General features: G+C 39.3%; 1 protein-coding gene and 1 long non-coding RNA gene across 4 annotated transcripts in view; one reads left to right on the top strand and one right to left on the bottom strand.

Annotated features, from left to right (window-relative positions):
* LOC137524699 (dynein axonemal heavy chain 7-like) overlaps positions 1–27,768 on the bottom strand; it is a 565,826-nt gene that overhangs the window by 278,506 nt on the left and 259,552 nt on the right. For both annotated transcript variants that reach the window (XM_068244848.1, XM_068244849.1), the window contains 5 exons: positions 22,802–22,984; positions 20,272–20,448; positions 11,164–11,295; positions 9,590–9,811; positions 4,864–5,061 (listed from right to left, as the gene is read on the bottom strand). In XM_068244848.1, the coding sequence (XP_068100949.1) occupies positions 4,864–5,061; positions 9,590–9,811; positions 11,164–11,295; positions 20,272–20,448; positions 22,802–22,984 (912 nt within the window). The remainder of the gene's footprint in view (positions 1–4,863; positions 5,062–9,589; positions 9,812–11,163; positions 11,296–20,271; positions 20,449–22,801; positions 22,985–27,768) is intronic.
* LOC137524700 (uncharacterized) overlaps positions 14,367–27,768 on the top strand; it is a 156,651-nt gene continuing 143,249 nt past the window's right edge. For both annotated transcript variants that reach the window (XR_011022765.1, XR_011022766.1), the window contains exon 1: positions 14,367–14,452. This is a non-coding gene — a long non-coding RNA (uncharacterized lncRNA). The remainder of the gene's footprint in view (positions 14,453–27,768) is intronic.

The following is a 27,768-nucleotide window of genomic DNA, read 5'->3' as shown; positions in this document are numbered from 1 at the left end:
CAGACTGATGGTGCCCACTCATGGCACAATCTTTTTCTGTCCAATCTTACCAAATGTATGTAGTAGAGGGGTAAACTGAGTGAATATACTTTGCGTGGATACTTTAGGTAGTCCCTGATATTACATAGAAATGGTAGGATTGGACTAAAAGATCGTATCATTAGTGGACACCTACAGATTTTACAGCAAAGCACATATACAAGGAAAAAAACCTCTGGGTCACTCCCTGCTGATTACAATAACCCCTGGAATCCAATGCGGTGAGTCTGGCAGTCCCCAGCAAGTTTCTGACATGCATGTTTGCAATGCACATCCTGCTTTTAAGAAACTAGAGTAGAACTATGGGCCACAAAGTTTAATCCACTCCAATGTCATAATCACGTATGTAGACAGATGCCAGTAATTATTTAGTTTTAAGGACAGATTAGGGGATTATCACAACCAAATGGTGTGACCCTTCTGACCCCATCCTCCCTCAGCTCTCCTCAGTGTCTTTGCGTCCCTCCCTGCACATGCGCAGTGCAAAAAATCACTGACACAGGGACATAATGGATGCAGAGACACAGGGATATTATATAAAGAGATAATGTGAAACTAGTGTAAATGTTTGATGCCATTGGCAGATTATTTGAACAGTGCTGAGAAACAGAATGCTTTTCTGAAGACAAGTACTGCTGGGGCAACATTGAGGGGGGTGACATGATTTGACTTACAACTGCATTAAGCAATGCTAATCTATTAATGCTGTGATTGCCATAGAAGGTCAGATGGACCCACTGCTTTGCTGATTAAACATGTTCTGTATTTTTTTTACCTTAAAATAACACACAAGCATTGCCTTGTTTAAACCCTATTTTAAGTGTCAGCCTGCTTAAACAGTGGCAAAGTGTGTTATGCTCCTGATTCCTGCCTGCAAAAATCTGATTACCTATTTGAAGCTAATCCCAAAACTAATATAAGACAGAAGCATAAAAACCCACAAAGGAGAAGCTCTATGACATCCAGTAACAATATGATTGACTGAGTTTTTAGAACTGCTCTAATTAAAATGTGAGAAAATATAAGCTCATTCAATGACATGAGGCACAAGGGACTACTTACTTTATTGTAAGCACAATCATTGGGGCATTACTGCTCAAACAAACATTTCACTGCTTGATGTTGCTTGAAAGATAAATGAGTGGAATTCCCACTGTTGAGTTTAGAGATGCTTTTTAATCATGGTCTAGGCTAATAAGCAATATAATCCTATATTAACCACTTCCTGACCGTGGTCCTGATTTCTGACATGCTAACCAAGTATTTTTTTATGAAATGAAAAGCAATTACATACTTTGGGATACGTTATTCTCATTCAGCAATACTTTCAATTGTATAAGGATGTAAAGTAGCCGTTTGCATATTGGCTTAGTAAATAATGTGCTTAGCTGAGGGGAAGTGTAAACCATTATTCCACCTATGACACTGATCAAGATGATGATAATAAGACACAAAGAGGCTAATTTATTAAGCTGAGGGACTACACAAAGCAATCCTTCAGCTTAGTGCTGCTACGACTGCCTAAGTAGCAGGCGAGCAGCAGTGGTATGTAAAGACAGTGTGCTTGGCTTGAACAGCTGCTGCGTCAGATAAGCATGTTAACAGTGGAGCATTTCATTGCAAATTCTGCAAAAGCAGGATCGCAACACAGAGGAAAAGTTGAATCAATCATTATATATGCAGCACAACGTATATAGTGAAACAGTGGCAAAACAATAGGAGATGAAGAGGTTGCGACCGCACTGGGGACCCTGGACCAATGTGGCCCACTAGGGGTCCTCTTCAAACCATCTTTTTAGCTTTTCATTGGTGGCATGCTGGTAATGAACACCTCTATATGTGCATTGCATAGTGGTAATCCTTAGCAAACTGTTTCCTTATAGCTTTCTGACACTGCAGCTGTCCATGGTAGGTGCTTGGAGCCCCATGTAAAACTCGTACTGGGGCCTCAAGCTCCTTACTTATGCCACTGCAGTGAAACATACAGTACATATAAAGTATGCTCCACTGCAACTGTTAACATGCGGGCTATGTGGTACATGTATCATGTTACAGCAATGGATTCGGTCCCACCACATTATTAATGCTCAATGTGAACATATATAACTGAATTGTGATGATGCACTTTCTGCCACATTGCACCCACAGGCAAACTCCTGACTCCAGCCTTATCACTCTCTCCTCCTCCTCTATTCGGGCCCATGCAGCTGCTACACTGATTCTGGACCAGAAGGTATCAGTTGGGAGATATCGGGGTGCAAGAGTGGAAACAAAAAGCCAAGACCTTTGGCTTTCCAGTGATGGTAAGATCTTGTTAGGGGAGCAAATAGAATTTGTTGACGGTATAATACATAAGTATTCATTTTTCTTATTGTAATTGTGAGGAAACAAAACAGCATTTACCGGACATGCATTTGAAGTGGTCTCAATCACTTCTTATTTCTACAATGTTTTTGCACTGCTTTTGAGCTGTTTTACCAATACAACATTTCTGGAAATGCATGCAGAAACAGTGTAGTATCTTCTGCTTTGGGAGAAATCAATGTATTCTTAAAATACATACAAATTACTATTTTCTTCTAATTGTTAGGAAATAGGTAGTAAAAATACTCATAACGTAGACTATGATGTACATATGACTAGGGTAGGGATAAGATTGTGAGCTCCTTTGAGAGACAATTAATGACACGACTATATACTCTGTAAAGTGCTCCAGAAGATGTCAGCGCTATATAAATACTGAATAATAATACCGGTAATAATAACTGATTTGATCAATCTGCCCCTCTGTTCCTGGAAATTTGTGTCTGTTTGTCTTCTGATTTTCCACTCCTAAAGGTGGCTTCACAGCATACAATTTTTTAAAATTCTTTTTAATTCAACTGATTTCATTGACTTAAACATTTCAAACATCTGATAAATGTATCACACACATTTCATTTTTTCCCCAAATATGAAAAAAAAAAAGATTAAAAATCCTGAAAAAATCACTTGCAGATTTCATAAAAACTGATCAGAAAAATCCACCTCTCCCAATCTTCTTCCATTGAAAAGAACCCTAGGAAATTCTATATGGTTGTATGCTTATGGCAGAATTTACAAGCCTCCTTTAAAAATTTCCAAAGGTATTTTTATCTCTCTACCTATATACCAAAAAAAGACAACAAAATGAAAACAAGGTAATTGGAATAAACACACTTTTTTTATCAAAATAAATAAAAATGTGTCTTCTTTTTTAATCTGCACTCTTCTGTATCCTTCTTAATTCTTAAAACAGTAGTCCTAGAACAGGGTCCTGCTTCATCTTCTAGCCGCACTCACGGCCGAAAATGAGTGCATTCAGATTGGGCATGTGCGAGTAAGGTCCCTTTTAGCATTAGTAGTGGTCCTAGACTAGAGGAACAGAGATGCTCATAAAACCCTCAGGTCCAGGCATACGCTGTGAAAAGAAGGTGGATGTGTGTTTTACAGGAACACACAGCACTTCTGCATTGCAGTTTTGACTACATTCAGTTACATTGAATGGCACAGCACTGAGTTGAGCACAGAAATGCATGCAGCAGTGCTATGTAGCGCAGAAGTGTTCCCATCAGACAGTGCTGTCTATCCTCTGTCTAATGTCTCTGTGTATCACACACTGATACGCATTGCTAAAATCAGCTTAGCAGCGCAAAAGTGTGCTCTGGCTCTAACCCTATGATGCCATAATAAAATATACCTATGACATACAGTATGTAGGCTAACCAGTGCTCCACCTTTGCTACTAATAGTTACTCAACCTTGCCTACTGTGAGTTGTTCATTTGTTGTTACAGACTAACTAATTTGATGATAGCATTCTCAGACTGGAGTACAAAGATTATAGACTGACTATTGTCATTGCCAAATGGCGAAAGCTGTCTACACTGAAGTATGTTTTCTCTCAATAAAGACCAGTGTATCTATTGTTACCTTTTAAACAATACTAGTTGCCTGGTAGTGCTGCTAATCTCTTTGGCTGTAGTAGTGTCTGAATCACTCACCTGAAACAAGCATGCAGCTAATCTTGTCAGATTCTTGTCAGAAATGCATGATTTGCATGCTTGTTCTGGGTCTAATGCTGGGCATACATGGTATGTTTTGTACCGCTAAATCGAGCCGCTGATGGCTCAATTGATAAAATCCGACGTGCCCGATCACCTGCCGGATCGATTCCGCGCTCGATACCGCAGGCAGGACAATGGTAGAAAATGGGCAGAAGATAAGAAGCGCCCGCGGGGACGAGCGAGAATCGATCCAGGCGCCCGCGGGGACGAGCGGGGAAGCGCCGGAATCGAGCCAGCAGCTCGATTTAGCGGTACAAAACGTACCGTGTATGCCCAGCATAAGGTTAAGAATATTAGAGGCAAAGATCAGCAGGACAGCTAGGCAATGTGCATTTTTTAAAAGGAAATAAATATGGCAGTCTCCTTATCCCTCTCACTTTAGGTTCCATTTAAAAGACTAGATCCTTGAAATGGGAACATGGATGTTCAATTAATACTAACATCAGATCAGAGATTTGCAGTTTCTGGTGGTGTCTTCTAGGTGTTTGAAAAATCGACAAGCAGAGAGTATAGTTAATTTGACTGTAGATAAACATGCACATACATTTTCATCCTGTTATAAAGCTATGTCTTAAAGAATCGAACTGTTTGGAATAAAATTATAATAAATTGGTAATAATCAGTACTGAAGATACAAATCTTCTGTGTAAGACATGCAGTACATGTAAAATGTATGAACAATTTATTAAAAAACACAACACCATCTAAAATAACATACAAATGAAAGTAAATCTACTTACAATAATGTAGGTACTTTTTCCAGTACCTGTTGGCCCAACAAATACAGAAGGTTTCTGGTGTGTAGTGAGCAATTTCATCAGAGCTGTGTATCTTATGGTGTCCAAAGTGGGAACAATGATCTCATTAAACATCATATCACGCGGTATAGGTGGCACGGAGCTCAGATCTACTGTCCACAGTTCCCATCTTCCGCTTCCCTGCAATTGTACACATAGTTAAAGTTCACTTGTCCTGGATGAGATATAAAAGCAGTCACTGCTGTACCAAATGCACAAAATGTTTCGATTTCTGGCCGTAATGCTGCTGATCCTCTGATGACAATACTTTCTGAGTCATGCCTCTCAAATGAGTATGCAGTTGTGATTTTTGCTATGTCTTTATTTACAAATTAACCTTCTTGGCAGTATGGATGAGCTCAGCTCGTCCATGACTCCGGCCCTACTGGGCCGATTTGCACATTTTTTTTTAAAAACACGCAGCTAGCACTTTGCTCGCCGCCGATGCGCCGCTACCCGCCGCGTAACAGACGTCATTCCGTTCATCGCCATGAAGATGGGGGAAGCCCTAAAGGAAATCCCGTTCAGAACGGGATTTCCGGATGGGCTTGATCGCCAGCGGCGATCGGAGGGGTGGGAGGGATGCTGCAGGGAGGGGGGAATCATGTAGCTAGCGCTAGGCTAGCTACATGATTTAAAAGAAAAGTACTGCTGCGCCGCCACCCTGGCACAGTCAATAGAACGCCAGGGTGGTTAATAAACTGTATACTTGTTCAAGGTGAATAAAGTATCATAATTATACCTAATCATAAAGTAATCAATATTACAGCTTGGTGATTATTTTATTCAGAAGGTAGTCACTAATACATGCTCATGCAGACCTACTATAAAAAGTTGTGCTATTGTAATTGACAGTATTTTAATGATCAAACAACAGAGAAAGAAAATGTAAAAGGAAAGTAGCTTATTAGTGTAAATCAGACATGTAAGAGGATGGGAATAGGAGGTTTGTGCACAGACATTGTAGAAGTAAGGAGGATAAGGACTATGTTGTATAGGTAGTTAACAGCTGATGTAGGTAGAAAATGTATGTATGGCTGTAGCGTAAGTGGTAGAGTGAAAGAAATAATATATGTATTATTGCAAAATGTTACGTTTATATATATATTCAGAGTGTAAAATGATCTGTTGAACTAACAGGAGAGAATGTAGACATGTGTGTATGTGTGTATGTAAAGGGTGAAAAAATTTGTATGCATCATGTTTGTGTTTATATTAAGTTACACGTGCATCTGTTTGTCTATGGATGTATAGTGCTTAGAGGCCAGCACTTTGGGTAATGGTATACGTGTGTATAGTACTGGTGAACACGGATATATACATTTGATGACAAAGACAAGACAAGACAAATAACATTTATATTGCGCTTTTCTCCTTGCGGACTCAAAGCGCCAGAGCAGAGCAGCAGCCACTAGGGCGCGCTCTATTGGCAGTAGCAGTGTAAGGGAGACTTGCCAAAGGTCTCCTACTGAATTAGTGCTGGCTTACTGAACAGACAGAGCCGAGATTCGAACCCTGGTCTTCTGTGTCAGAGGCAGAGCCCTTAACCATTACACCATCAGCCAACTGCTGATACACTACTCACTTTAAGCCACACACTCCCATGCACCCTAATAGATATTTACAGGCAAACTCTTCAGGATACACAACCATGCAGTATACACTCAATTAACACTGAGGTAGGGTCCCAGAGGGGACGTAAATGCATCTATGCAGATTGTAGCATACTGAAGGCAGGGGATATTGAGATTGGAGCAGCCAGTTGATTGCCTGACTAGCTTATGCTTAGTAAGTGTATTTTGTAATCAAAAGTGGACCAGTAAAGATTTCCTACAAAAAAGATTAATACAAATGTGACACTGCTTGCTTCACAGGTCCTGCAGCAGACCAGAAGAAATTTGCACAGGAATTACTTTACACAGGAAGTAACACATGGGAACAAACAAATTAGCATTTATATAATTTACAGCCAGCATATAGAAAAAGAAAATGAGAGTGAACTGGCACACAAGGACAGCATCTGCGGGATGGTATAGCTCATGTGAGAGAAGTGTGAATAGCACACAGCATGAGATTGTAACAGTTTTTAGAGCATTATACATTTACTGAGCTCTATTGAAAAGGTTAGTCTTACACATCCACAGAGAAGATTTGAGAAGTGTAATTTGTAATAGCATTTTCCCTCAATTGGGTAGAATAACGGTGTACACTATGAGTTTTGTAAGGCAGGGTACACACTTGCAGGGGAATCTTTTTCCACGACTCCCAGGTCTCTGTCGTAATACATTTTCATTTGTGATTGTGTTTTCTCCCTGTGATTTTTTGTGTTTGTCTTGCGATTCTTCGCCTGCAGCAGAATACATTGTAAATGTAATCATGTGTGTTGTCATGTGTGAAAAAGTAGAAAGCTTGGTAATTTAGAAACATTTGGATAAATGCAAACACAAAACATGACCGCTAACAGCATGAGTTACCCGAACGGGACAATTGACTTCAATGGCCAGTGTGGCTGTGCGCATTTTGCCGTGATTCTAGCAAGTATGTTCCCTGCCAAAGGATCCCTGAGTACAGGAGAGACTCATCCTATATAATAAAACCCCTGTCCCTGGGTCCTCCTCTGTCCCTATTTCCATGCATCCGTTGTGCCTGGCACGCATGCGTGGCACATGGGCAGACTTAAAGGGAACCTGAAGCGAGTAAAATTATTTAAAATAAACACATGACGTAGCTGCAAATGAATATTATATACTTACCTCACCGTCAGTTCCTCTCAGAAGCTCACCATTTTTTTCTTACAGTGATCCCTTCCAGTTTTGACAAGATTTTGTCAGAACGGAAATATACAAGATGCTGTCAGTTATATATCAGCAGCTGTCAGTTACAACTGAATGTGCAAGGTAATGTCCATGTATCCCTATGGCTCAAGTTAATGATATTACAGTTTAACAGTGTGCTGACCAGGAAGCTGTTATGGGTTATTTTTAAAATGGAGGACGGAGAATTCCATTGATCACAGTGGACAAATGGGACGCAGGAGAGGAGAAAAAATTGAGGAGTAGACTACACAGGAGGTAAGTATGACCGCTTTTATTTTCAATATTAAAAAAGCCCCTGATGAGTCAATCGACGAAACTAGTTGGGCAGAGCCTGAGGAGCGAGGTAGACGCTTGTCAAACCCGGGGGAACTTTTGATATGCGCATAAATACTGGAACATTGTGAGTGCACAACTTTTTTAATATTTAAAATATTTAAAATAAAAGTGGTTTTACACTATGTCAAGCCTGTTTGATTCTTAGGACTGGTGCTGCCCGTTTGAGAGCTGTTTGCTGGTCTGTGCTGGCCATAACATTTGGTGAGAGGCTTTGTTGACTGCTCGGTGGTGGTGCACTGGGTGCCAGTAAACAAATCGGGGAGCACTGGTGCTTTCTAAACATTTATATGACATCATACAGTATTACACTATTGCAGTGTTATTTTATTTTGCATGTTTTGGAGCCTTGAAGATTCAGAGAGGGATTAATGCAAGGAATTTGTGAACTGGCTGGGCCTGACTGGGTGCAGCGGCAAAGGCGCAGTTTGCTGATCTTTAATCGGTCAGCGAAAAATCTGGTGAGCGTATACTTGTATTATCAATATTTGGAAGCTTTGAAATATCGCCATCAACGTATTTGGGGACATTTATAGCCTGCTTATGTGAACTGTGGGCATTGGAAAGGCTCATGTTTAATTGGAGGGACAAACTATGTGTAAAGAGACTGTATATGAGAGACCGTATTGTTGAGCGCCCTGTAATTGTTTTATAAAGTTTGTTTTAAAGTGGTACACACACTTATCAGGCAAGTGCGATCCAAGCAGATAGGAACAATTGAGCTATTGTATAAATTTTACTGGAGATATCTGGAGGAGTGCAAATTGTGGGTTTATTGATTTTATTTTGTATACAGAATAAGCGTACATATATAAAATGATTAAGAAGATGTTCTCTTTGTCACATGTAAAGAACTAAAGAGCAAAGTGTCATCTTTTACTTCACATATAATGTGAATTAAAAAATGTTTTTTTTCACAAAAGTGCTTATCCCGCCGTAGTTGGCAAAGGTAGATAAAACAGAAAGGTAAGGACAGTACCTATCAGATGGAAAGTGAGGGATGGTGCAGATATAAACAAAGGTTTTAATTAGCCAGAGTTCCTAGACAATCAGACAAAGCCTTGGGGAGCATCTATCATAGCAGATGTAACTACCACTAATCAGAGGTATTTTGTTTATTGACACTCAGATCATGACTTCTGTTTTTAAGCAGGCATCGTGTACTGTATGCATGTCACTGCTGCTTTCTGGATATCAATACACTGAAAAGAGGCCTTTGTCCCAATGGAAATGTTGCTAATCATGGAAATTAGTGGCATATTTTCCCAAAATTCTTAAGAATGTGACGAGTCCTCTTTCACTACACGACTATTTTCACATGAAAGGCTCTCTCTTTTCTAATCAAGAGTATTATTGTAAATATCACATGTAGAGAAAAGCAGCAATAGTACAGAGAAGCAGAACTTCTTGAATACATATTTATTTCAGATCTATTCATTATGTTTGTTTAAATATCATCAGGAAACTTGTGTGTTTAGTGGTATAAAGTCTTCCTATGCATTTAAAGAATCCTCACCAACCTGTTTCACAAAGTGATAGTCGTACACTGTTTGCTCTTTAGGAAATGGAACAGTAAATGGTTTTTCTGGTGGATCCACTGGGTGCAGAATTTTAAATCGAGTCCTTGTTTCCTCACTGAGTGGTCCTTCTATAATTTCCTTTAAGAGCTTGTCGAATTTCAGGCGATCATCTTCCTTACAGCTTCCTCCGATGGACCAGATCATTGAAAACAAGAATATGCCCTAAGAATGAATGGAATATTGCTTGGATTAGAAAATGAAATGTTTTACTGTTTATGTTACTCTTGTTACTTTGCTAAGAATTATAAAGTGTGCTAATTTATCTGCTTTAATAAATTTCATAGATGGCTTACAAAACGCAACATTTTCATCAACAATGTGAGTCAGTTTAATAGTGCTTTCTGCATAAAAAATGGATGTTAGAATCAGTACATCGGTGGCAGATTTAGGTGCGCTATAACAGAGATTAATACAAGTTACACTTTTGGCAGTTCAGGAACATTTGCCTAGGCCTGGTCAGTCTAGGATTTTGGTGATGATTTATAGAAACTAAGCAGAAGACACAAATTCAGGATCCTGATAACAGTAATCGTACTTCTACACTATGCTCGTTGCATTGCTCCTCCTGAAAAACAGGATCACAAAGCAATGGAAGGGAAAAGTCGTATTGTGCGTTACGAGTGAGATGAGATGCATAGAATGAAGCATACAGTATATATAAGTAAGGTTCATCACAACGGCAAATACACAGCATGCTGCATGTCATCCAGTAAACACACAGCATCCTGAATGCCATTCCAACAGAATCTGCCACACTGTGCCACTAACACTCAGGTGTGAATGTATCATTACAATGTAATCCCATTGAAAATGTGATTAAACTGCCATAGGGAGAAGGATGCAAACATTCAAACCCCCTGGAAGACCAAGTTAGCTCAGCCCACAGTTCTGATCCAGGTTTGTATAATGCCTGAAGAAGAAACTTAACATTTCAAAAGCTTGCAATAAACCATGTACAGTTAGTCATTAAAGGTATTATCGGAGTCAACATTGGTTGGAAAGTCCAGTAAGTGACACTGAAGACTGGTAAAGTCCAATTAGGGGGAAAAAATACAAAAAGTAGAACTGGAAATCATGCATACCGTATGTACAAAACATGCATTGAGGCCTTCTTCAACCCAAGTATCTAACTGGTGGATCCAAAAGGCCTCCAGACGCAAGAGTCATTAGATATCCCCTCCCCATATCGGATAATGCACTTTTTCTACCCCTTGAAAGCTAATGGGGAGGGGGGGGGAGTTCCCAAGATGTACAATGTTTAGACTCTGGACTTTTGAAATGTATTTCAAATTTGACACCCTGTAATGTTCAGCAACACAATGGATGCAGTGTGAAAAGATCCTAATAGACCAAGCTGTACATTTCATTCTCTAATCTGCCATCCAAAAATACTAAGCCTGACTAATTGCCATCAGAAACGTTTTGCTTTTTCTTTTCTACCCCTTTTATAACTTATCTCCATTGTCTCCAGAATGCTGTACTATCACCAGTTGAAGCCACTGGAAATGACTTACCTCCAACCATGAGCAAATATCTCTCTCATTCATACCGTGAACTAAAGATTCATCAGTAAACTCATCCAGCATACAGTCCATGAGGTTCATTAGAGATCGGACTAAATTTGTGTCAGAAGTTGGTGATAATTCCTAGAAAACAAAGTTTAGATTTTGCAGTTAAGGCTTTTGATACCATGGATGTGTGCTAAGATTATCACTAATACTGCTTTACATAAAAGCTCACAGGTTCACATATTTGACTACACAAACTCAGTAAGTAATTGTACTGACTAATTAAGTCAACCCCGTGGTAACCAATATTATTAAAACAGAGTGGAAGGATAAAGTGTAAAAGCTTCAGGAGTACTTTAAAATAAAGTTATTTTAAGAAACCCCTATTATTCCGAGGTAGGGAGGTAATTTTTAATTTTTACAGAAAGACATTGCAGGATACAGTCTAACTTTTCCCCAGCATGAAATGGCTAATTTCTCAATAGTAATTGATTTCACTCCAATACCCATAAAATGTTAATGTGGTGTGAAACATCTCACATTTTAGGAATACAAAGGAAGCGGAAACTGACTAATATATAACTATGAATATCTTAAAAGACATGTTCATGTAAAGTAACGTGTAATGTAATAACATAAATGTGGGATATATAATTTGCTGAGATGTCATAGAAGAACTTGTCTTACACTTTTCAATATAAACAGTGCTAATGAATGCCACAACCCAAATGCAAATATAATTCTTTATTGGAAAATTGGCAAGAAAAATGTGTTGTGCTTGGCCAAATAATTGAATGTAGCAAAAATGATTCATAAGTATTGGGGTTACTGCTTCTGAAACTTGAAATACATTTAAAAAAAATGAGGTCCTTGTCAATAATGCAGTTTAGATGTTCTATTTCTTTAAAATGATTTTCAAGATATAGACATTTAGGCCTCTTTCACACCAAGACGTTGCGTTTTAGGGGATGTTAAGGTCGCATAACGTGCCCCTAACGCAATGCATGGTGGTGTAGGAGTTGGACGTCAGATTGTGCTGAGCTATGAGGCTCTTGGTGCTATCCTGGGAAGTCCGGATCTTTTCAATGATTCAGATGATTCGAATCGGATCATTGAAAAGATCCGGATCTTTGAACCGAATCATTTTACTAGGGAAGCAGGGGTGCAGCAGAGTGAGAGGTGCAGGAGAATGAGGGCACATTGAGGGTGCTAATGGCGAAGGGAGAGATGCAGCAGGAAGATTGTGCTTGTGCACAGAAGCTGCAGTTCCTGTTTCTTCCAGACATCCACTGTGAACCGAATCCTTCATTGTGATGATCCGAATTGTTCATGATCTGGACAACACTACAGTGCAGTTAATATTAATTAGCCATGTGGCTAGCCATGTGGCTAGGAACAATAATGGACTCTCCCCTTACTGAGCATGTGCAAACAGTCTAACGCAGCTAAAACCACATATAACGCACAGCATGCTGCACTTTCTTTGAACTTCCAGCGTTACATTGTAATGCAACGTGGGCACTGTGAACAGCCTATTGATTTTTCATTACTGTGAGTTGGGCTGCGTTACAGGCTGCTCTAACGTGCACATGTAACGTCCCACTGTGAAAGCAGCCTTAAACCTATATGTGGACACTTGTGTGAAGTCACATACACGCCTAAGAATACGCCGGCAACCACATGGAGCACGTGTATGCGAACAGAGGACAGAGCATGGAGCCAGAGGTGGACACTGACAGGTAAAATGTGCATGCACAAGGCATAAGGGGCACATTTTACATTGGGGGACTGCGCCAGGGTGATGAGGTGGCATCACTGGATCAATCCCTGAAACATTTCATGCCTAAATTTATTGGAAATAAGTGTGTGGTTTAAGGTGCCCAACAGATGTCTCTCCAATCAGATTTGATCAGAGAGAGATGTGTCTCTTGGTTGATCTGCTCATACATCATTTGATGTATGGGCACCTTTAGTATGGATGTTCATACAAGTAGTACATTGAATTACTGAGTTTCATTTTAGGTTATTTCAATCACACTGATGCTTAAGTACTCTAACACTTTGACACAGAGGAATAACTTAAAGTTTTGAATAATGCCTCAGAGTCACATCACAATCTTTTCTCTTTCAGCAAAAGATTAACAATATCCATTGACTTACACAGAAATAATCCTTATTAAAACAGTTGTTTTGATTACACATCGAGTCGACTCGAAAATGAACATTCTTATTGCTACATGTAAGGCTACCTTAAGAAAGTGGAAGCAGAGGAGTGTAATGTTGCTTAGCAACATCTTCTAGCTTCTTTATGTTGCTAATTTACATCACACCCCTATAGTGCAGCTTGAGGATGTTGCTAGGAAACATTACATAACATTTAATACTCTAAAATCCCTGCACAAATAATGCCGCATTATAAAAAGGTACATTGTTTTGATAAGTTTATTACTTTAGCTGCATATGGAAATTATTGTTTCTGATCATTTCAGATGCCAATCTAGCATGAGTATAGAGTGTCTCCTGATGTAGCCAGCATGCTCTCTGACCTCCACCAATTTGGATAACAACTGGATACCCACTGTCTGGATACCCACTGGCTGCCATAGACTTCTATGATATTTGCTGCAAATCTTGGCTAGGTGTCGACAAGCGCATCCAAGTTGGGTTTTTTTTTGCCAATAAAAGGGCACCCTTTTATAGCTGAGATTTTTGGTTGGGTTATAAAAAGGTGCTGGATATAGCCAAGATTTTTTTAGGCTATAAAAGGGCATTGGATATAGCCGATATTTTTATTTGGCTATAAAAGGGTGCTGGATATAGCTGAGATATTTGTTTTGGCTATAAATGGGCCATGTTAAATACTATTCCCCATCCAGGCCATGGATGGTGGGGAATGAAATAATTTGGCTTCCAGCAATTGCTGGAAGACAAATTATTGTGTTTTAAAGGTAACTTCAGCTCCGTCTTCTGATGGTGCCAAAGTTACTCCCTGTGCGCCCAAGTCTCCTGTGCTGGATTCACTGTGTTCGGCTGGATATAGACAAGTTTTCTTTCGGCTATAAAAGGGTGCTGGATACAGCTGAGATTTTTTTCAGCTATATACATGCATCTACAAGAACAGTTATATCAGTTAATTTGGTTATATCAGTTAATTTAATTACATTAGTTAATTCGGTTATATCAGTTCAAAATAACATATATGTTTGACATGAAATGCGGCAAAGATTGGGCACCACCAGGGCCGGGACAACACAGAGGCCCGAGAAGCTCTGGCGTCTAAATGGCAGGTCATCAGGTCAGGATGGAGCGCTTTCAAAGTCATTTCATTCCACAGGCAGTCTAAAAAAAAAGGGTTTTTTTCCCCTGTCCTGAGAGACAGAAGTAAGGGAGGGAGAGAAAAAGCTATCTGCACAGTAGTTGTAAAGACTGCATCTGATAAGGATAGTTTTGTACGGTAAGATTGGTAGACAGTTCCTTGTACACCAGTAAAGGCGCTAAGCTGTCGGTTTTTTAACTCTTTTTCGTGAAGCGTGGCTGGCTGATGGAGAATGGAATTCTAACGGCAAGAGGAAAGGTGTGTGTGTGTGTGTGTGTGTGTGTGTGTGTGTGTGTGTGAGCCTTCTCTACTTCTCCCTGACCCCCTCCACTCTCAGTACTGATAAGGACTTGGACTTACAGGAATGACACTGCACAGGGTCCTAATGCTGCCATGCTAGAGTAAAGGTAGCCATATATCTAGCAATGATGGATAGATTCCGCCAAGAGACAAATCTTTCTCTGATCGAATCTGATTAGAGAGAGATCTGTCAGCTGCCCATACACCGCAGAAGAAGCTGAAGATGTATGGGCACCATATGGTTAACGACACAGGACAGGTAATGTATAAATGCACACATGGGGGCTCATTTATATACTTGGGGGAACAGTGCTAATGGTTTTGTCGCGTTCATCACTTGCACCACTTTACAAAGTACATAGTCATGTCACTGACTGTCCTCAGAGGAGCTCACAATCTAATCCCTACCATAGTCATAGTCTAATGCCCTACCATATTATTATTATTATGTATTTATATAGCACTGACATCTTCTGCAGCATTTAACAGATTATAGTCATGTCACTCACTGACTGTCCTCAGAAGAGCTCACAATCTAATCTTTGCCACAGTCATAATGTAATCTCCTACCATATTCTTATTGTGTATTTATATAGCACTGACATCCTCTGCAGCACTTTACAGAGTACATAGTCATGTCACTGACTGTCCCTCATAGTACAATCCCTACTATAGTTATAGACTAATATTTCACTATAGGATTGTTTAGGGGGAAACCAGTTGACTCATTAGTATGTTTTGCAGATGTAGGAGAATATGTAGTGTCTGAATGAAATCTGGGGGCACTTATACCTGACTTCCTATATTGGGGGAACCTATTCCTGGCTTCCTATACTGGGGGCCCCTTTACCTTTTCCTGGCTACCTATACAGAGGGCACCTATAACTGGCTACCTGTACTGCGGGCACCTATACCTAGCTACCTAAAAACCCATAGCAACAGAAAGACTTCAAGTGATCTCTACTACTGTTGATTACTGTATGCATGCCAAATGCAGTCCTATGGCAAAGCTCACTATATACACCACCCCGTAAAGAGGAACAATAACAGGGAGGGACTGGCCATGAATCCATGTCAGTGACATAGTTGTGGTCCATGGGGGGGGGGGTGCACTTGGGCAGCTCAGCTTCTGTTGGTGGTGGACCTTGTCCCGGCCTTGGGCACCACCATGGGGGATTAAAGAGAATCTGAACTGAGAATAAAAAGTCAAAATAAACATACACAGGTCATACTTACCTCCCATGTAGTCTGCTCATCAATCTCTTTCTCCTCTCCTCCGTCCTGTTTGTCCACTGTGATCGATGGAATTCTCTGTCCTCCATTTCGAAAATAGCCATTACCCCATAACAGCTTCCTGGTCAGCACACTGTTAAACTGTTATTTTGCACACTTGAGCCACAGGGAAACATGGATATTACCTGGCACATTCAGTTGTAACTGACAGCAGCTGATATATAACTGACAGCAACTGGTATATTTCGTTTCTGAACTGGAAGGGATTACTCTAAGAAGAAAATGGTGAACTTCTGAGAGGAACTGTTGGCGAAGTAAGTATGTAATATTAATTCGCAGCTACGTCATGTGTTAATTTTAAATAATTTTACTCAGTTCAGGTTCCCTTTTAGGTTATCACAAGGACGGGTTAGGATTAGGCATCACAAGGTAGGGGTCTTAGGGTTAGGCACCCCAAAGAGGGGGTTTAGGATTAGGCACCACCAGGGGGGTCTTAGGGTTAGGAACTACCAGGGGGGGTCTAAAGTTTAAGCACCATCAAGGATGGGGGGGTCTTAAGGTGGCCACACACAATACAATAAAATGATCTGGTTTTACGACAATTCGATAACAATGATCGGATCTTCCCAAAAAATTGAAAGCTTTTTTTTTTCATTTGACTGAAAAATCCGATTGGATTTCCCATTTTTTCAATTTTTATCGATCTGGAAAGCTGGAAAATTTTCTTCAATTTTCTAAAGATTGTATGGTGTGTGTTAGATTGTCAATTTATTAATATACACACCCTAGCAATTTTCTTAGAGTTTCCAATAATTTTTATCATAATTGGGGAAAATTGAACATAGGTGTGTGGTACATTGGTCATATTTTTGAAATGTTACAATCAGTCAGAAAAATTGATTGCAATTTTTGAATTGAACAGATATTTAAAAAATTGTGTGGTGTGTGTCCACCTTTTAGGGTTAGGCACCAACAGGGGGGTCTTGGGGTTAGGCACCACCAGGGGAGGGTTCCTTGTGAGAGTAGGGAGACGTTAGGTCATAGTTATCACTTATTTTGGCTATATCACTTTTCTTGGCTATATCATGTTTCTCGGCTATATCACTTTTCTAGGCTATATCCTGCGCCGTTTTATAACCAAAAAATAGAAATCTCAGCTATATCAGGCACACTTTTATAGCCCCCCAAAAAACCTCTGCTATATCCAGCACCCTTTTATACCCAATACAACTCTCAGCTATAAAAGGGCACCCTCAACCAAAGTAGCCTTCTCCTAACGCTCTCCCCTCCCATGTCCTAGCAATTCACTCAATATTTTAAAACCCTAAATGTCCCCCTTCCTAACACTAAAAACGATTCCCTCTCTATGGCATACGAAAGCCCTTTCTTCTACTCACCACCTCAGCAATAATGACTCTGGAATAAAAGCCCCTAATGTTAAAGGTTATCTTCTGTCATAAGCTAGCAAACCTAAATAAAACCTCCCTCAAACGCAAACTAAAAAAGTCCCCCAATATTCACCTAATGAAGAAGTCCTACTGGTTTTGCTGTTTTTAATGGTCTGCTGGGATACTGTTCTGTGCAGATTTATTTATTTTATTTATGAGTAGGAACACCCTATCTTGTACATGGTTTGACATACTGTCAGGGCAGTGTTTAAACTGCTGTGGTTTATGTCTACTACCTATTTTTTTTTTAGTATTTCAGCATTATCAGTGGAAGTTGTATAACAGGGGCAGTGTAAGTGGTGGTATTATAATGAAGAAGCACTATAAGTGGAATTATTATGGGGGACACATTAATTGTGAGCTCTATAGCAGGGGGCTCTGCAAGGGAGGGCAATAAAGGACACTATAACAATGGAAATAATAATGGCACAATGGGAATCACTACAGGAGAGGAGATATGGGAGAGAAACATAAGGCTTGCATGTTATGAGTTATTCTTGTTCTTAATATTGCTGTGTTTTAGTTCAGTAATTAAGAGTTTATTAAGGATTACGGCAATATACTGAAGATACAGTAGTACGGATTTCTACCAAACAATTCTTGTTTAGAATGTTACATTCTATTTTCAGTGATTTACTTTTCAGTTACATTTAAAGCTGCAGCGTGAGAAAGTCTTTGAAGGCCATTATTTTGCCCCACTTACAAAATGTCATAAGTATGACCACTTTTCACCATGGCATGCTTCACGATCCTGTTTTGGGTTAAAGGACCCTAGAAACACCCCCTACTGCTTCTTATAATACCTCTCCCAAGTAGAGGACCCAATTATAATGTCTCACCATTATAATTATTCCCTTATAGAAGCTTCATTAGAGTACCTGCTTATGGCATTCCTAATTTAGAGTGTCACCTATTATATAGCCCCCTTAACAGAGCCAGATTTGTACTTATTACCGCCCAAAGCCAACACCAGCTGCTCCATGCCTAACAGCATCCTAACCCTGACCCAACAATCCCCCAACATACACACAAATTTACCCCAGCAAACATACAGTTTTAACTGCTGAATTCAAATAAAGTACCATGACAAAATTCAGACCCTCTGAAGACAGCTAGTGACATCACGGCGGGTATGGATTACACTGTAAGCTCTTCTGGGACAGCTAATGACATGACGGCAGGAATTAGATTGTAAGCTCCTCTGAGGACAGCTAGTGACATGATGGCATGGATTAAGCTGGTAAGATCCTCTGAGATGACGTGACATGATGACAGGGATGGATTAGACTATAAACTACTCTGAGGACAGCTAGTGGCATGACTTTCCCTTGCTCACCCTTGTAGTGGGCAGTGCAAAAGTAAGGCACCATATTTGCAGCACACAATTGACATGCATACCTCAATTCCAATGCTTATGCCATAAGCTCTCCCTCTGAGTCTGACTCCTTTTCCACATCTTAACCCCTCTAACTGTAGACAGTTGAATGTCCTTTACTCTAAGCACAGGTGATTTTCTCCTGCCCCTTTAACGAACAAGCAATAAAATACTAATCTGGTAAATCTTTATGTTGCCCTTGGGTGTACATGTATGCATTATGTAGATCACCTCTAATTTGTCTCTTTTCAGTACTAGATAAGCTAAGTTTGTCTAACATTTCTTTGGTGCCCAAACGTGTACTTCATTTTATAATTGTAGTCTTACAAGGTGATTTGTTTTCTTCTGCAGCTGCTCAGCATTGAGTACAGTTGCTTAACCTAAAACGTATTGTCAGCCAGAATTCAGAAGTCCCTTTTCAAGTCTGGTTTGCTTTAAATGTTCAATACATTACATATTAACTAAAAGGGATCATTGCCACTGGTGTGGGAGGGACCAGATGCAATAAAGCGTTCTGGGCATTTTGCTAGTTTACATGCAATATATGCATGCGTTGTCAATGAATGAACATGCATGAAGCTCAGGAAATTGCTGCATGCTGTATGTTTTCTCACACAGGTGGAGGTTAATGGAGACAGCCCAATGATTTTCAATGGGATGTCATTTTCATTTCGAGTGCATTGTTTGTGTTAGTATAGTGTCCAGAATTCAGATATACAGGTAATTCCCTGAATAATTAGCAAAATAGGAACTGTAGGTTTGTTCTTAACCTGAATCTATCCATAAGTTGAAACAATGTGTCATTTCTGTCTCCTGCACCTCCTTTATGCTCCCTGTCCCTCCAGTACCCCCCTCTGTGTCACCTGTGTCCCCCTGTGACCTAAGCATACTGCAACAAAATGTAATTTTACTGGCTTAAAAACAATTTTTTTCTTAGAAAATTGATTTTCTCAAAAACTGCAAGGTCTTTTTGAAAAAAAAAAAAAAGGTCCACTTGTTCCCCCAGAATCATATTCACATTTTCAGGTTGTTCGCATTAGCAGATCATTTGTAAGTCAGTTGTTTATAAGTCGGGGAAATAGGGGCCTTAGGATTTACATACCTTGGGTAAGATTTATATTGCATTAATGGGACACTAAAGAGTCCACTAGTACATATGTGAACCTGAAAATACACACTGTAGAACGTAGGTGGGCCGCGAAGATATTTTAGGAAAGCATTGCTTTAGTAGGACACAGCAAAATTCAAAGCAGTTCCATATAAACCAAGCTATTAGAGTCTATCTGTGTTTTTACAATTCTTTACTTGACAATGTCTATATCACACATGGTACTTTTTGAATCACAAAAATGCACAAGAGCATTTCAGCAAGTTTTAGCTACAGCCAACATTGTTAAAATATTAATTACCAGTTGCATACTTGATAAGGTAAAAGCACCTACCTTGGCACATTTTCGAATCATTTGAAGACATGGGGGAACCATCCTGTCAAATAATCCTTCAATAAAACTTTTATGCATTTTGCTAAGCCCTGAAGGAAAAAGATTGATCCAGGAAACCATGACTGGTCTCCATCCAAGCATGGTGGGTTCCATGTAAATCATACCACATCTTGACACCTTAAGAAAAACATTTTATAACATTTACTTTTGTTTGACATGCATCATGGAAAATGAAATAAAATACAGCATCCACGGTAAAAAACAGTAAAATCACATAATCTATCAGTGTTTTTAGTTGTCCTCCACTACTGACGATAGTTTTTCAGTTAATGCCCACATTAACTTTACCATACATTACCATATTTTTAAAGCCCTAGTACATTCTCAATCGTTAATGCATGATACATTTGCATTAATTAGCTGTGCACAATGTTGTATGCATTGGCTATTTCTTCTAAAATGACCGGGCTGGCAGGCTTCCTTCTAAAATGACAATGCTGAACAGGAAACTGTCTAGATTCCTCCCTCTATCTCATCATCACCCATATAAAGTAGTCATGGAAGGGGCAAAATCCAGTCTTTCCTTTTAACCACAGATCACCAGACTTCTCTTACCTTGCCTCCTCCTTCTGCTGGTAAGAGGTTAGTCTTGTGACCAGCACTTCAGCTACAGGAAAAGACTCATAATGAAAAAACCTGCTGTATCTGCAATGTTGGCCACAAGTGCTAATCTTGAATCAGCCTAGGGAGGAGGTGTGCTGATACCTAGCTAGGAAGTATCCACTCTTCTAGCAGCTGCAAGCTTTTGTGACTGGATCCTGGAGTATATGACTCTGGAATGACTGCATCAAATATGAAAATTGTATGAGTCAAGGCAAAATCATCTATTCAACTTTATTAAACCTGAAAAATTTGGACAGGTGATCGAGGGAGTTAAATGTAGAATTTACGTATGTATAATATAGTTTTCACAAAGTAACAGCATTTACCTTATATATCCTATAAATACTAAGAATATACTTGCTTCACAAAAGCCCTTCTTCTTATTATTATTATTTATATAGTGCTGACATCTTCCGCAACAATGTACAGCTACCAGCACGCGATACACTGATAGCCCCGTTTCAGGTTGTTCTCGATGTTTGGTGCACATTCGTTTTAAATGTTAATTTACTCATGTTTTATTTTTATTAGAATTTGTGGCTTAGGTGACTCATTAGTGGTTTTACTATGCAGCAATAAAGATGATATACTGTATTTCTGATTGGACTGCTGACCATTTACCTTACTGATCTATTGGCTGTCCAGTTACCATAGGTCTGAGCACCCAGGAACTTATGGGCTATGTCCTATGGTGTGCACCACTTCCCCCACCTCGACTTACTACAAACTAAGGGCCCTTTTCTACTTGAAAGCATGATCGCAAGCCACCGATTGTACCAAAAATTGTGGAAAAATGAGCAAAAACTGGAAAATGAGCACTGCAATTTACATGTAAATTGCTGTTGCAATCAGCAAAATAGCTGCGATCCACTTTTTGATGTGGATCATAGCTGGTAGAAAAGAAGCCTAACTGCAGCTGCAGTGTTGGTTAATTTCTTCCACTACTGATGTGCAATGCAAAAGTACAGATGTGCAATACAAAAACATTGTGCATTGCTAAAGGTGCCCATACACTCATCAGATTAGCAGCAGATAGATAAGAAATGCATCTGATGATCTACCTGATGTGTTTTACCACATCACCACATTTTTTACCAGGATAGAATTCCAATAGATTTCAGTTTGAAATCTATTGAAATTCGATCTGATGGCATTTTTTTGCCATCAGATTTCCATTAGGGCCAATGCAAAATGATAAGCAATCTCATCAGATCGACCTAGATTTTCCACCATGCCAGTTCGATGGAAATCCATCGAAATCGATCGAAATCGGCCGTCGATCGGTCGATTGGCCAACCGATTTGCAATTGATCGACCGATTTTGATCGATCGGTCGGCCAGAAAATCGGCTGAGTGTATGGGCCCCTTTATAAATGCAAATTGACTGCCACTTACTTATCAAGTGCAAAACAGAAATTTGCCTTCTTATACCAGAAGGTACTTTCCACTATTCAGGTTAGAGGGAGCAAATGAAGTGTCCCACAATGCATCACTGCTGAATTTGTAAATCATCCCTTTGTTGTCCCTGAAAAACTAAACACACCTCAAGAAATACTGGAATGCAATGATGTGTCAGCTTGTTCTGTTTTACATGGCATTTAAGTAAGAGGGGGTTTTGGTCCTTTTTAGCCCCTTACACACGCCTAGAAATTCTGGTTCACCATAAGCTGTTACTTAGCAAGCCTAAGCTTAAAATTGTTAGTACTAAATAAGGACATGTGAAACAGAATAAAATGTAAAACTATGTATTCACAGGAAATACATTTTACGGTAGCAGTGCAATGAGGAAAGTACTATGTGAATGAATAATCTCTGTTTTCTAAAAATACTTGACGTGTTTAAAAAAACTGTAAGAAACTATGCTTACTGTAGCAGGGGAAGCCACTTCCAAATCCATTGGTTCAAAGATAAGACTCATCTGTGGAGACATCTGTATAATCTCTCCACTCATTAAACATAACTTTTTGTTGTCATCTAAAACTGTGTTCATGTTTTCAATCCAAACAGCATCAACTGGCCCATCAAAAATCAGCCATTTTCTGTCCGGAGTCTGCAATGAGAAATTATCTTAATACACTGTGCATGGATATAAAGCTCAAAGTAAAGACAAAACTTCTGTCACACACTTCCCATTCATAGTTAAGAAAAGATTGATTCAATCACAAAGCATTAAACTTCATTAATTTATTGTTTTATTACCACTGGTTACTGTAAAGTACTGGATTCCTAAATCCTTAAACCTACATAAGATCCAACTCATGACAGAGTTAGCTTTAAGCATTATCTGCTGTACCTGCTGGAGCTTTCCTGCTTTCCTGCCACAGTGAAGGAAGCTATTCAAGGTAAAAAACAGGTTCAGCTCTGAAACAAATTGGGAAGTTGGAAAACAAAGAAAAAAAAAGTACACTGGAGATTATAGGGGGTTGTAACATCCGAAAATAAAAAAATGGAAATGGGCTTACCGCAATGGTAACCGGAAATCAGTCTCAGAAATCTTGAATATACCTCATTACCACGACTCAGATTTTAGCCCAATCAAAGAGCTCGAAAGCACTGGAACAATCACAGAATGCAAAATTTTTCCGTGGAAATCTCAATACTGTACCGTGGAAACTTTAGACCAACCAAATGACTTGGTAAAACTCAGTAGTATCCAAGACCTGTGATTGGTCTAAAATTTCCATTGTATTCATATTTCTGCTGTAAACTACAACAGTCTTTAATTGGTCCAATACTACTATTTCAGAATTTTGAGTGTTGTGATTGGCCTAAAATCTGAAATTTTAGGCCAATCACAGGACTAGGAAATACTCGGTAGTGTTGGTCTACTGTAATCTCCACAAAAATTCTGCAACCTGTGATTGGTCCAATGCTTTTGGCTTGAAAGTATTTGGCCAATCAAAGTAGTGTATTAAGGATGTCCGTATAATAGCCGACATCTAGATTCCACAAAACAACTTTTTTTTTAAAATTACATAACTTTATTAATAAAATGACAAAAAAATTAAGGGCTTGATTCACAAAGCGGCGCTAAGTGTTAGCGCCGCTGTGAAAAGCCTTTAGTGCCCCTTAAGTAGCTCTGTGCGCACTAACGGCCGCGTGGAGCTTCTTCGCGCACAGGACCACCCACATCGCGCGCAGTGCTGTGGGATGGTATTAATGCGTGGTGCACACCGGCTGCCCTGTAAATGGCGCACCCGGTGCAACGAAAACAGAGCATCGGGTGCCTCCAAAACGGCGCATTACGAGGCATTGATGCGCCATTTCGGGGGCACCCAATGCTCCATTTTCTTCGCACCGGGTGCGCCGTTTACAGGGCAGCGGGTGCGACGATAACGTTGCACTGCGCACTAATACTGTCTTGCCACGCTGCGCGCGATGTGGGTGGTCCTGTGGGCGCAAACCACCTAACGTCAGGGTTTGCACCTACTAGCTCTTAAGGCCTCCTAACCGGCTTAGCGCCGGTTAGTGAATTGAGGCCTAAGTCAGTAACTAAAATTCGGGTTTCACTATAAGCTACTGTAACAAGCTTATCTCAGCAGGCAAATAACAGAAAACTTACTATTTTTAATAAGAAAAGGACACTATGAGCAGAAGGTAATTGGATCCCTCCCTTAAAGAGTTTACATAGTGATGTAAGCCTGTTGTCTAGGTGATGTTTGCTGTGTGAGGGACAGTAAGCTGTGGCAGTAAAGATATTAATACTGAGATGGAATGAAAAAGGAAAAGAGTAGAAGTGATATCACTTTTGTCATCACAGATAAACAGTAAAGTGCAGGAAAGAAGTTGAGCTTTACTTACCTGGGGTTTCCTGCAGCCCCTTGAAGTCTTACAGATCCTTTGGTTTCCTCCCAGGCCTTCCTGCTGTGCCTCTGTGCCCCTCAAAATCTCACTGCCTAGATCAGTTGCAAGCTACTGTGCATGCAAGGCCCTAGCTGTGCGCCGTCTTGATTGCATTCCCATAGCCTTAGTAAGCCCCCTGTACATATTACCCAAAAGGACCTAAGGAAACCCCCACATTATCCAGGACAGGGATGCTTATCTGATTGTGTCATGATCAGGATGATCACATAGCACCATAAACTCATGTCCTTTATTAATGAGCACCAACAGGATTAGGTAACGCTCAAAGAACGTTGTTCTCCCCGAAAGTGCTTTGCAAAGAGGTGAAGGCCTTGCTGTTAGGGATGGTCGGAAATGCCAATTTCCGTTTCGACGAAAATCCACATTCCGCCATTGCCAATTACCGCTACCGATCCCGCTTTCTGCTAACGATTTCCGCATTCCGATGCGGATTTTCCGCCGACTTTAACATTGATTTTCTCAATTACTATAAGGTCTTTTTGAAATATTTTTTTCCTCTTGTTTCCATTTGTCTGCCTAACATTACCTGAAAATGTGGTGTTTCTAGCACCTATGGGGGCTTTGCTATCAACTTCTAAAGTCGGTGTCATAGCGCATAGTGGTTTCAATGCGGATTTTGCGGTAATTTCTGCTGACTTTAACATTGATTTTCTCAAAAACGACAAAGTCTATTTGAAATATTTTTTCCTCTTGTTTTTATTTGTCTGCTTAACATTCCCTGAAAATGTGGTGTTTCTAGCTCCTATGGGGCCTTTGCTATTAACCTCTAAAGTCGGCATAATACCGCATATCGGTAATGCAAATTTTCTGCATTTTACATTACAGTAAACAGCGGCCAACTTTGGCGGTTAATAGCAAAGCCCCCCTAGGTTCTACAAACACCAAATTTTCAGGGTATGTTAAGCAGAAAAGTGGAAACAAGATGAAAAAAAATATTTCAAAAAGACATTGTAGTTTTTGAGAAAATTGATGTTTAATTCGGCAGAAATTACAGTGAAAATCCGCATTGGAACTGCTATACGATATGATGCCGACTTTAGAGGTTAATAGTAAAGCCCCCATAGGTGCTAGAAACACCAAATTTTCAGGGACTGTTAAGCAGAAAAGTAGGAACAAGACCTTGTAGTTTTGAAGAAAATTGATGTTAAAGTTGGCGGAAATTTCCGCGATTTCCGCTAAAATTTCTGCGCAAATCTGCCTACCACACTTGCATTACTGATTTATGAATTTAGATGCGGAAATGAAATTTACGATCGGAAAATCGGAAATTGCATTTACGCGGAATCCGAACAAGCATCCCTATTTGCTGTCCCTCCCTGCAAGGCACCTCCACCTACTTCTAACAGTCATAAGAGCTGGTAAAAGGAGTAGTGATTATGCTTGTGGGTATGTGGATTTTCTGCTTGTTACCAGCATCTATAGTTGGGAGGAAAAGGCTATTAACCACTTTATCCACCACTACAGTATATCTACGTCCTCTGTGATTTCATCTAAGCCACGAGTCAGTAGATATACGTCTTATAGCAGAAGCAGTGCAGTGCAGAATTGGGCTTGCTCCTGTGCACATTTCTGGCACTATCTGATGCAGCACTAATTGGTGAATGGGGATATATGTTTCCTGAGCTAATGAGATTGATTTTTACCATAAAAAATACTTTTATGTTCTCAGTTCATAGTGAATAATACACTTTGTAGCATTATTTCAGAATCAAATATCTTCACCATAAATTGTGACAGGAACATAATCTAAGTTTTGTGATAAGCGGTAAGAATAGCCAAACAAAATTTGTGTTTTTTTATCTACAGTAGCACTTTTTATTTTTAAACTGGAATTGGTAACTGAGAAATAATGTGTTTTTTCTATTTTTTTCCTTGTTTTTCCCATTAAAATTCATAGAAAACAAAACAAAATTGTTTGAGGGAAACAATGGCATACAATGAAAGTCTAGTTTGAAAAAAACAATATATATTTCATCTCTGTGTCATAAGTAGGGATAAAGTTATTTCTGATTAAATAAGGAGTTTTGAATCAGGATGATACCATTTATTGGCTAACTTAGAGATGAATCATCCTGATTCAAAACTCCTTGTTTTTACTGATGGCTAACATGGTACAACACTCTACTGATTAAATAAGGACACAGCTAAACTGTCAAAACTGCTCTGGTCCATAAGTGGGAAACAAGGTCTGGATGCGAAGTGGTTAAGGCTCCAAGAGCATGTTCATGTTTTTTTGCTATTTACACACCAAACACACACACAAAACAAATAATGTAAATTTTAACATATATTTATTTTACATAACAAAAGTACTGCTTAGCTGTGCATTATCAGTTTAGAACAGTTTAACCCATTCGCATTCCGTCATTTTCACTTGAGAAATGTTCACCTCCCATTCATTAGCCTATAACTTTATCACTACTTATCACAATGAACTGATCTATATCTTGTTTTTCCCGCCACCAATTAGGCTTTCTTTGAGGGGTACATTTTGCTAAGAGCCACTTTACTGTAAATACATTTTAACAGTAAGAATAAGAAAAAAACTGAAAAAATTCATTATTTCTCAGTTTTCAGCCATTATAGTTTTAAAATAATACATGCCTCCATAATTAAAACTCACGTATTTTATTTGCCCATGTCCCGGTTATTACACCATTAAAATTATGTCCCTATCACAATGTATGGCGACAATATTTTATTTGGAAATAAAGGTGCATTTTTTCCGTTTTGCATCTATCACTATTTACAAGTTTAAAATAAAAAAATATAGAAATATTTCATCTTTACATTGATATTTAAAAAGTTTAGACCCTTAGGTAAATATTTACATGTTTTTTTTTTATTGTAATGTTTTTTTCTTTATATATTAAACATTTTATTTGGGTAGTTTTGGGAGGGTGGGAGGTAAACAATAGGTTTATAATGTAAATGTGTGTTGTTGTTTTTTTCTTTTAGTTGTAGTATTAC

The sequence above is a fragment of the Hyperolius riggenbachi genome, chromosome 7 (genome assembly GCF_040937935.1).
Source record: "Hyperolius riggenbachi isolate aHypRig1 chromosome 7, aHypRig1.pri, whole genome shotgun sequence".
Lineage (NCBI taxonomy): Eukaryota > Metazoa > Chordata > Amphibia > Anura > Hyperoliidae > Hyperolius > Hyperolius riggenbachi.
This window is presented reverse-complemented; position numbering and strand designations above follow the sequence as displayed.